This window comes from Humulus lupulus, chromosome 6 (assembly GCF_963169125.1).
Source record: "Humulus lupulus chromosome 6, drHumLupu1.1, whole genome shotgun sequence".
Taxonomy (NCBI): Eukaryota; Viridiplantae; Streptophyta; class Magnoliopsida; order Rosales; family Cannabaceae; genus Humulus; species Humulus lupulus.
In genome coordinates this window covers 34,816,926-34,828,835 of record NC_084798.1, presented here as the reverse complement: position 1 = coordinate 34,828,835, position 11,910 = coordinate 34,816,926, and the positions used below count along the sequence as shown (strand labels likewise).

At 34.5% G+C, this 11,910-nt stretch overlaps 2 protein-coding genes across 2 annotated transcripts; both read right to left on the bottom strand.

The window, feature by feature from the left end:
• Window positions 1-8,734: 8,734 nt before the first annotated feature.
• LOC133784962 (clathrin heavy chain 1-like) lies at window positions 8,735-9,310 on the bottom strand. Its single transcript, XM_062224227.1, has 2 exons — window positions 9,281-9,310; window positions 8,735-9,013 (listed from the first exon to the last, which is right to left on the bottom strand). Exons 1-2 carry the CDS (start codon window positions 9,308-9,310, stop codon window positions 8,735-8,737), a joined length of 309 nt encoding a protein of 102 aa, XP_062080211.1.
• Window positions 8,883-10,071, bottom strand: LOC133783959 (clathrin heavy chain 2-like). The gene is made up of 4 exons (XM_062223528.1): window positions 9,942-10,071; window positions 9,719-9,827; window positions 9,436-9,552; window positions 8,883-9,013 (listed from the first exon to the last, which is right to left on the bottom strand). The coding sequence occupies exons 1-3, from the start codon at window positions 10,029-10,031 to the stop codon at window positions 9,509-9,511; spliced, it is 243 nt and encodes an 80-aa protein (XP_062079512.1). The 5' UTR covers window positions 10,032-10,071; the 3' UTR covers window positions 8,883-9,013; window positions 9,436-9,508.
• Between the last annotated feature and the right edge of the window lie 1,839 nt (window positions 10,072-11,910).

Here is an 11,910-nt window from a genome sequence, read left to right as displayed (position 1 = left end):
ACAAAGTCATTATGAAATATGGTTGTTGAAGATATGTTTTTAACTCCCATTAGGTGTATGGAGGTTACAAAATCATGTGGGAAAGGGTTGGGATATTTTGGAAAAACTGAAAAATTTGTGCTAAAAATGGCTTGTGGCTACAGCCTGGGGGACAGAGGCCAATGGCCGCGGCCATTGATACTTCTGGCCGCGGCCAGTGAGGCTGACAACCAAAGCCATTTTTCAAATTTTTTCCAATTTGAATGGAAATAACTGTTAGGATAAATGCCCTAAAAGCATGTAAATACATTTTATTGGTTTTAAATAAAAGTACAATTTTATTATATTTGAATGTTATAATTATTGTTTGAATTAATTATATAATAATATCAAGAAAATTCCCTATTCACTCATGAGAATATGATATTGTATTAGTACGAGAGAATTAAGATCATATATAATGAATAAAATAATCAGTAACATATTAAAGTAAGGAATCTTTAATGAATGTTTACTAGTACTGTTTGCTAAGCATACGAGAAGCAAGTAATCTAGATTCAGATTACTGATGTGGATAGACATCTTAGTAAATGTGATGTATATAATAGAGATTATATATGACAGGACCGATGAGAATTAATTATCTTTATAAACTTGTCGTTTGACGTAAAGATTTAATTTTTATCATAATAGATGATCATTTGTAGATCAGTCTAAATCCTGAGTATTCATGAACTCCTATTTATGTTTATTGGATCTTTAGATTCACTCATTAATGTCTCTTAGAATAATGAAGCTAATGACTTTTGTTTTGGAGATTCAACATCATGGATGGCTAGGAACATGAATTACAATATTAGAATCTATGTTTTCCTAACGAATCGAATATTGGTTCCCTTAAGAGTTGATTATGGAACTGAATAGTTATTGAGCTCAAATCTATAATTAGATTATAGATTAATTATTCGCTAGTGAATTAATGGTACTTAAGAATCAAGAGGTAATTATAAGGGTAAGACGGTAATTTTGACCAGTTCTAATTAACGAATCAATAATGGAGGACAAAACTACATATATTGATTATATCAATGGACTACTAGAGAAAACTCTGTAAATATAATTCTATAAATACTTAGAGTGCAATTCCATATTTATAGTGGAGTAATCATAGAATTAATAAATAAGATTATTAGATTAAAGAGTTTAATTAATAATCTGGTTTATTGTATATTCGTATTATAGGATGGTCCCCAGATTACATCTTTCCTATACTGTCAAGGGTAAGGATGTCAAAAGAAAAAAAATTAAGAGAAAGGACTATATTGCAAAGGAATAAATTTTCCAAGACAAGGAAATAATTATTTGATAATTATGGGTAATTGATTAATTGTGAATTAATTAATTATTTAACTATATAGTTTTTATTTTGAAAAACTATACGTTAAAATTAATATAAATCTTGTTTGGATTAATATAAAGAGAGAAAATGATAAATATATTATTTATAATATGATATTTATTTATTTAATTAAACATTGATATTTTAAGATAAAGTTAATTTTAAATTAACTGATATTTATGTTGGAATAAATATCATGTCTTAAAAGTTGATTAAATAAACAAATGAGAAAATTAAGGCAACCTTAATAGGGATGGGCGACACACACTGTACAGTACAGTGTGTGACGCCTAGCATCAGGGATTTTATCCCTAGGATTTGAATTATGAATTTCAAATAAATTTATTTAATTAGTTATTTAATTATTCTTTTTAAATATGATTTAAATAGATAATTAAATGAAAATATCTAATCAGTTTTTAATTTGAATGATATTTTAAATAAAAAAATATTATTTAATTAGATTAAATATCTTTATAAATCTGATATACGTGATATATAGTAATGATGAATAATCAGACTTTCTCTAAAGCGATAATTTTCTCTAAACTTGAAAACTATTATAAACATTCTCTTTGTCAAAACTCTCTAGATCTCATGTGTGTGAGTACATCTAGGGAGTCACATAAATTAACATTTTAAATCCTACGTGCCCACGCACGTCCTTGTGTGTTTGAGGATTGGTCTGAAAGATCAGGGTGTGAGATATCAAATTATTGGATAGGAAGATCATTGATTTATAAAAAAAAGACTCAAGGACACTTGATAGGCTACAAGAGGTAATCCCTGATCTATTTGCATGTGATTTTAATATTTATATATGTATATAATCCTGACTGTATTAATATTTATTAAAATGGGTCCATATATTCCGCTGCGTACCTTTGATTTGATCATTTAATACCAACACTAACATTCCAAGTAACTCCCAAATCTCCATTTTAATTCCATAAACATCCAATTAAACATTGGTAACAACCATGGGGGTTGGTGGAATTTGAAATTCAAAGGGTATCTCAAACTCTATAAATAGGAGCCTGATGCTCACTTGTAAGACAATACCATTTTCTATCCACAAATCACTTGACTGGAAAATACGCCATAGAGGCTTGATAATTCTAGAGAGTTATTTCCTTTAGAGATCCCTTAGTGCTTAGAGAATATGGGGAAATAAGCTTTTGGACGAAGGTTTTGAACCTTGTTCAAGTTGGTGATCCACACTACTCTACACTTTGGTTGTGTGAGAGTTTGTGTTCTTATTATTGTTCGTTTCATTCTTTTAATCTTATTGTTCTTATTTTACTTGTATTATCATTGTTTTGAGTTTGTAATCTTCTTTTTCCACATCTTTCTATTTACTTGTATTTTGTGCAATGGAGTTGTAACACTTGTTCAAAAATTACCTTGTCTATTGTATTTTTGCATAGAGTTGTATTTTGGTTTTACCATTTCCTATGAGCAATATAATATATTCTTTAACAATCAAAAGCTTAATTGTAACACCCTGGTTACCCCAGAACAGTTACGGTGAATGATGAACCGTGAATTTAACTCGCTACCCGAGTTCTTTAATTAAAAACGTGCTTCTAGGTGTTATTAATAGGTTAAGGTGGAAAACCAACCAAAAGAAAAGGATATATTTTATTTAAAACACAAAACTGTTCATGGGCCCATAAAAACGTTTACAAGTTATTTACAACTCAAAATGGTCATTACAGTTTCAAATTTACAAACCCGCCGACCTAAGCGACAAAAATAAGGTAAACCCCCTAGTCCCTCTGAGAACTCCTTGGCCGTGGTGGTCAAGCGACCGCGTATGTACACATCACCACCTAAGCTCTCCACTCAAGGCTGGGTGAGCTTCTTAGCACCCATGAGCCAAAGCCCAGTAAGAAAACACAATATTGCATGAATATAATATCAACAATGATCATAATAATCATTCAGGACTCTCAGTCCAAAACAGATGAGTGACAGTTGAAAAATCACTAAGGTGGGTTCCATTCCCTTCAGCCATGTGACGATAAGGTCACCTGGGCTTTACAAATAAGTGATCCTTTCACTAGCTTACCAAGATAGGTGCTTGATGAACTAGTCACCAATATAACCTACCGCATGACCATAGAGTCACAACCGTGGGATTCCGCTCCCTAGCCACCTGACAAGCAGTCACCTAGGCCTTAGGCCCTAGCTCTGAGTAACTAGTCCTAGACTAGTCAAGCGCTTATAATTTTCACCGACCTTAGGGTCGGTCCAGCATTAACGCTCCTAGAGTCATTCAACGCTGATATCGATTAGATCTAATCTTTTATCAGTCCTGCGTTCATGACGCTTATGACGTTTCTGACTCTCAGGTCTGTAATATGCGACCAATGCTGACCCTGACTAGTCAGTGCCATACACAAGTAAGCAGGAGTTGCTAAGCATTTGATATGCAATCAATGTCCACATTTAATAACCATCATGCCTCAACAACAATTATGCATGTCATATACACAGGGTCCAGTTTTCTTACCTCTGGTTCGAGCGAGAAATAGAACAAGAACGAACCCCGAGAACGATCGACCTTTTGATTCCTTAGCGGTCACCTGGTCATAACCAAATATGGAATTCCTTCAATAAAATGAATAACAAAGGTTCCTGAACCAAAACCTATCCTCCAAGACATCAAATCCTACTAAACCGGGTAGTAGGATTGATCCCGAGGCCTAAGGCTTGAATCCCCAAGCCAAAAACCCATTTCTGGCCAAAATGCCACTAAGGGTCGCGGCCCTCCCTGGCCATGCCGCGGCCCGCCCCTCAAACAGAGGCGGCCTCCCTTCAGCTCCCAGCACGGGCCGCGGTCCTCCCTGGCCATGCTGCGGCCCTTCAGCCTCTTCCTCTCTTTTCTCAAGCTTGGGTCGCGGCACTTCAGAACAGAGCCGCCGCTCCACTTGAAACTTAGTTAAAAACCATGTTTTCCTCCCTTCGAACTCAATCTAAAACCTCATTAAAACTCCCCCAATATCACCAAGCAAAACCCCCCAATTGCTACCACAACTTACCCACCATACAAGCATCAAAACCTAAGTGCACTTCCTCCAAAAACTTCCATTAATTCTCAACTTAATACCTTAAATTTCACTACTGAAAACCATAAGAAAAACAGAGCATCACTAAGGTTTCATGGATGAAATCTTACCTCAAGTTGGATTTAAGTCCTCTTCAATGGTTGAACTAAAGTCCTAAGCCCCAAACTTGGATTCCTTAGCTTAGTTCTTCAAATTGGGATAAAAAACTCCAAAGGAAGTAAGAGGAAGAAGATGAACGTGAGGAGCAAGAACAACACTCTGTTTTGATTCTATTTTCTACAGGTTACCAAAGTCATATTTATCCTATGAGGGAAAAGATCAAAATACCCATAGGTCAAATAAGGATTTCTAAAGGCTCCCAAGGGAAAAATCAACATTTTCCACCTATTTCGTTAATCATAATTAACGCTCTCCAATTCCCTCTATTCTCGATATACTCAAACACCAATAATTCATATCCCATTACCCTTTAATTCCCGGCAACGCTCTAATCATTCAAAATCACCCCGAGACTCACCCCGAGCCCCGAACTAAACCTGTTATGACCAAATCGATAGTTTATATTCAAAGATCGGCTCATGCCTAATAGCTCGAACAAATCCACATTATAATGTGGCCTCAACAATTAATCACAAGCATGCACCAAAATTTACAAATATGCCCTCAACGGGCCAAATTACCAAAATACCCCTATAATCAAATGTGGACCCACATGTATGCATTTAACATTACATTATAATATAATTCACATAAACATGCATATAATCATTTAATGGCATAATTAAACAGTTATGGCCCTCCCGACCTACTAATCCAGCCATTAAACGGCATTAGGGTTTTCGGGGCATTACATTAATCTCTTGTTTGTTTCAATGGAAGGTGAGACCATTAAGATCATGAACCAAGACCTAGTGAGGTTGGATAGGTTTGATGGATCCAATTTCACTAGGTGGCAAGACAAGGTGAAATTCCTTTTGACAACACTCAAGATAGCCTCCATCCTTGAGTCATCCTTGGCACCTCTAGCCGAGCCATCCGACAAAGACACTCCTGAGGTGGTGGAGAAAATAATGAAGAGAGAAGAGGACAAGCTTCTTTATAGGGGTCATATCCTTAATGCCTTATCTGATAGGCTATATGACCTCTATACCAATACCAAATCTGCAAAGGAGATTTAGGATGCCTTTGAGAGTAAGTACAAGGTCGAGGAAAAAGGTACAAGAAAGTTCTTAATTTCTCAATATTTAGAATTTTCTTTCATTGATGGAAAAACTCGTTTACCTCAAATTCATGAGTTACAAGTGATTGTGAACAAGTTGAAAGTTCTCAAGAATGAGCTTCTCGAGGCTTTTCAAGTTGGTGCAATAGTAGCAAAATTACCATCAACTTAGAGGATCTATAGGAAAAGAATCCTCCATAAGAATGAGGATTACACTTTGGATGAGATCCATAAACACATTAGAATTGAAGAGGAGTCGAGAATTAGAAACAAGGGTGTAAATAAGTCTAAAGATGCACTACAAGAAAAATGCTTTTAATAACACCAAAAATGTGTTATCAAAACATACCATAAGACTTTTTGATGTGTTAAGACCGACTATGTTATCGTAGGTCAGGGTACTTTACATAACGCTTTATCATTGTTATATAGATGTGTTATTATACTGTCAACGATAACACACTTTCTGTGTTATTTTAATAAATAGATAAGTGTTTAATTATATTATTTATAGTCGATTATATAACACATTTCAATACTTATAAATTTGTGTTATACTACACTTTAGTATAACACATTATTTGTGTTATATAATGAAGTTTGCATAACAAAATTCTTTACATAAAAAGTGTTATTGTAATAGATATTATAACACAATTTTCGTATTATTTTAATATTTAGATAAGTTTAAATTCTCATTATATATTCATTTATATAACACTAATTTATTCTATTATATTTTAATTTTTTTATATAATTAAAATTAACTTTCTAATATATACTAGCATCGTCAAATGAACTTGATTTTTAAATAACAAAAAGTAAAAACATTCAACATTGTATTAACAATCCACAAATTAGTTTAAAACATTCAACACCATCATCAACAACAAAATGTTATTTAAGTATTCAAGTAGTCTTAAATATTCAACATATTGAAAAGTTACTACTTTCGCAACAAAATATTCCACAGCTGCCCAACACAAAGACTTCAAAATTAAGTATCCTTTTCTCCTCCAATTGATGGAGAAAGAGACATTTTTCTCTTGCAATAGCAGATAAAAGGTAAGGTATAAAGTTACTACTTTCGCAACGAAATATTCCACAGCTGCCCAACACAAAGCCTTCAAAATTAAGTATCATTTTCTCCTCCAATTGATGGAGAAAGAGACATTTTTCTCCTGCAATAGCAGATAAAAGGTAAGGTATATGCTTAAAAAAATTAAATAATATGAATCAAATAATAAAACTGTATACAATATAAGACCTAAGCAAGCAATACCAGGTGAACATACTTCAAAATTCAAAATACTGCTATCACAGTGAATAGATACATATTACAGTAAACAAACATTAACATTTTCAGGTTAAAGGGGCCTCAATTTCACCCAAAAGACATCTTTGGTTCAGGTGCTTAATTACAGAGATAGCATGTTAAAAGTTTGGGAGATTTGAGTTACAAAAGCATTTAGAATGATACTATTATTTCTAGGGTAGATCCATCGAATCTCATATCTCATTTAAAGGAGAGGTGTAATAGAATATGGAGCTCAAACAGGTACTAAACTCTAGAATATGGAGCTCAAACAGGTACTAAACTCTAGACCTAAGCAAGCTTGGTACTCCAATAGTAGAGACCCCCAGAATTAGAAGCAGAACAGAAGCTAGATACTAAAAATCAAACACAAAATAAGACAAAAAATCTTTCAGATCAAACCACTATATTCACACAAACATGTAGAAAAACATAAACAAAATAAAAGAGAGAATTGGTAACTAATAGCTAGCTGGGCATAACTGTGATTAAATTAGCTTTTAGCCAACTAGTACAAGCCATCCCTTAGGTGCCTAAACTCACAACCAGTTAAGTCTATCAATCTCACAGTGTCTATACATGCAATTTATGCCATGAAATACTCCCAAACAGACGAGACAACAACAAGCTAATAACAATATATATACCAAATGTGTCATTAAATAGAAATTCTTATTTCTTCAAAGTAATCAAACTATAGACAATCAATAGGCACAAAGATGTACATATATATCTATAGAAGCTAAACCCACAAAGGATAAGAAATTAAATTAAAAGCAAGAGAACAAGCGTAATTAAATTATAGCCCCTGCCAACTGTCTAAATTCATTTAGCATCAAATGCAACTTCAACATTTGACTTTCATAACCCAAACTTAAAATACATAATTAGTATTTGGTAGTTCTACAAAACCAACCAAAAGCAAATTAAAAAAATGTATTTAATTAATACTTAAATTTCAATGTGTTCCTGTGAGTATTGATTATTTGGTCTGATGCATGTGTTGATATGTTCCCCACTAAAGTTATATACTATAGCTAATAGAGATTTTCAATAGCTATCTAATTAAAAACACACACACACACACACACACACACATATATATCTAACCAAAAACATATATACATATAATTTATTTGATCTTTTTTTATTATAATTACATCGATCATAGAAAACACAGTAAGCAGTGCATAGTTTTTTGTTGTTTAAGTGACAATTACTTCACTTTTTTGTAGTGATTATTTACACTCATTGTTAAATTTTCTTAAGTTATCAAGTCTATCACTAGCCTAAACTATTCATGCATCCCATACTTCAAAAAAAACAATTTTGCGTTTACTAAACATTGTTTATAATTAGTCATCCAACATAAAAGTTGAAAATTGCTGCAGTGAAAGAAGCTATAAAAACAGAGGAAACCAAAGCACATGCATATCTAGAATTATCAAAGGAAGTACAACATCAGAAGCAAACCTAAATGTACCATCAGAAGCAAGAGAAATGGTAGACATAACAACATCAATAAAACTAGAAGCAGAATAGAACAAGTCTGAAGCTTGAATTAAAAAAAAAACACTACTAAGATACCAAAATGAATTAAAAAAAAAAAACCGAAGCTAGAGAAGATGAGATTTTCAGATAACCAATACTAGACTAGTTAGAATCTCACATCCATTACTAGAGGAAGAAACCTAAATAATTAAATAATTCAAAAGAAACTAAGATATACCATAAACAACATGACACAGGCATTATTTGAAGTAAACAACTAAATTATTGCCAAGAGAAAAGAAACACAGGACTGTGTAATTAACAAATTCCATAATGATAGCCTTCACAATATCTCCTAGCTCCTCGCTGCATTCTAATTTGTCTTCTGCTAGCCAATTTTCCAACAAATTATTCTTGTTCTGGTTCACAACAAGACGTGATAGTTCAAATGACTCAAAAGCATTAAGCTTTCCTCTGGTCAAGAGAGTACCAAAATACTGCAAAAGGGGTGGTGTTTGCCCAGTTTGTACAGGAACACTCTGCAACAATAAGAATAAGAATTAATTACTAATCATAAAGGTTCAGCATAACTTAAAGGTATTGTAATATCCAATTCCACTTCTATTCGAGCTTCCTGATACTGTCTTTTTCCAAGTAATTGATGGTACTTTTATCTCAATTAGGTTCATAAATTTCCAATTCTTTAAAAATTATAGAAACAAACATTTGAAATTGGTCTCCGATCCCCAGCCCTCTAAACAAGGGGAAATGGCCATTTTGACAGGCATCCCATAGTAACAAACTACCACAGTATGGAATGCCACGTTCTGTATCATTGATAGAGAGTTTGACTATTCTACAGTCTACACAACTTGAATTTGAGAATTACTTTAAATATACATAGTAAAAAGTTACAGAATAACTTGACACCAACATGACAACAAAAGCAAAGTGGAAAAACCTGAAATTTGGCAACTGTATCAGGAGTACGAAGAATTCCTTGTGGAGACTCAACAGCAAGTTCAGCAACTTCTTTATACTTCGTTTGCGCAAACAGTTCTTGGAATCGCTGGACAACCTAAAATCATTCATGGAATATTAATTTGTGATGAACCAACAAAAGGATGTAAAAATTATTCATCAAGACAAAAAGAAAGGAATAAATTTCTGATTAAGATTCTAGACCTATCAAACATTTTTGTCTTTTTTAATAAAGGGGGTGAATTAAATAATACTAAGCTAACCTGGTTGGGCACCAAGATCTATAACATGCAGCTTTGATGTAATTTGGCCAGCATTAAAAGTCTTTGTTGCAAAGGAAATGAGAGTAGAAGGATTCTCATTCCCTGGAACCTGTATAAATTCGACCATCAATCAACAAATATGCATATATGATATGCATACCAAGTGCGATAAAAAACAAGAGAATTAAGAGAGATAAAGAGAGGGAGAAGTTAATTTACGCACTTTAAATTGTGCAAAAGCAGCAGCATGAGCTTCCAGAGCTTGACTTCTCTGTTGTTCCACTGAAAATAGTTGCATATTCCCTTTGACCATATTTTGCCTCTGCAAACAGAGCAGAGAAATAAATCAAGTACAAGAAATAGGACAATTAAAGCTCAGAGTCTGCCAAGCAATCAATAAGGTATTAAAGCATGTTGCAGGAAAATTCAAAAGGACCATTTGGACAAGGCTCTTTGGCACTAACTAGTTACAGGAGAAACATTCCCTTCTATTCCAACTACATGGATTACATCATTACAAATGCAACATATATATATATACCAAGATCATCAAATAAATTGGCTTGATGAGGATTTCCCTATGAAAAATCTATACATAAAAGCATATCTGCATATGAGTATCAATCTACTAAATGATGTTACAATATATAAAAAAATCAAGAACAACACCATAAGAGGGCAATCTTTTTCAATCTACTATAAAAAATGCAGAGCACAGTATACTGATTGGAATAAAAACCATGATAATATAAATGATTATTGTCATTGCAGGCCATAATTGTTAAAAATAATTTAGATTTCTGACTAGATATGCAATAATAAAATTAGACCCAATCTAATTAAAGAAAATAAAAGATTACTGTAACGCCCTACTTTCTTAGAGCCATTACTAAGTGAGTTTAAAAATGTGCGTTCAACTCGCTAATCGAGATTTTAGGTCAAATAGTGTAATTGAGCCATAAACAGAAGAAAAACTTTAGAAATAATTCCATTTCAATGAAAATCATAAAAGTTTGACACCTGGGATCCCAAAACACAGTTTAGAAACATTTACATCATATAAATTGAACCAAGTCGACTAAACGACAAAATCTAAGTTTATTTACAACCATCTCCGAAAATCCACTGGCTGTGGCAGCCAGGCTGGCCCAACATGTACACGCCGCCTCACGCCTGCTACACTCATGGTTGGTTGGCTCTCACCTTGCCCTTACCTGCACCACAGAGCATCTGTGAGCCGAAGCCCAGCAAGAAAACCCACAAACAGATAACATATGCAAAACATACACCAAGCATATAAGCAGGCCACCAATGGGCTAAACACATATGGCCTAGCCGTCCCAGGCGCTTACCAGGCCCTGGGTTCGCGGTCCACACCTTGAGGATATCCTTGGTATCCTTTTAGGGTCTTGCCCTGGCAACTCGCACTCCACATGCTCAACGCTGCTCCCGGCCCCTTGCCGTACCCGGCCTTGCACTCAACGTGCCTAACGCCGTTCCCGGCCCTTTGTCGTTTCTCGGCCCCTGCCGACCTCGGCCTACACTGTTCCCGGCTCTTGCCGATCATTCACATAATTGCACTCATAGCATAATAAACAAGTACAGAATACTATCAAATACAATCAAAGGGCTACGCCCTGCAATTCAAACACATTGGGCTCAGCCCTGTATACAAGCTCTATGGAAACAAGGGTTTCCTTACTTGAGTCCCGAGCTCACCAAGCACCGATGTCCTGAGCACAGTCCTATAACTTGAGCCTCGCCGAAACCCTTTGCTGAGTTAAATCTCTGAAGTTGATCCTTAATCCCCAAGCTCCTAGCTCCCAAGATTCCTAGCTGAATTTCTCTAACTTCTAGCTAATTTCTCCAAGTTTCTCCTTAAGCCTCCAAAGAGAAAATATCCACTTGCTTAGAGAGAATGAGTGAGTCGGTTTCCTGAGTATTCTGTATAATTCTAAGGTTTATTTTTTTCAACGTAAGTCTATGTGGTTACCTTAAGGCTCGGGGCACCAAAACGTCCCCGAGGGAAAAATGGTAAATTTCCCCAATATTCCCTCCTAGACATTCTATCCTCAAATATATCTCCAAATATTTATTTTCATAACTCGATAATCCCATAACACATCTAGTACCCAAATTACCCCTCGACTCGCCCCGAGTCTAAATCTCAACCCTTTTGTGACTTTCTGGCT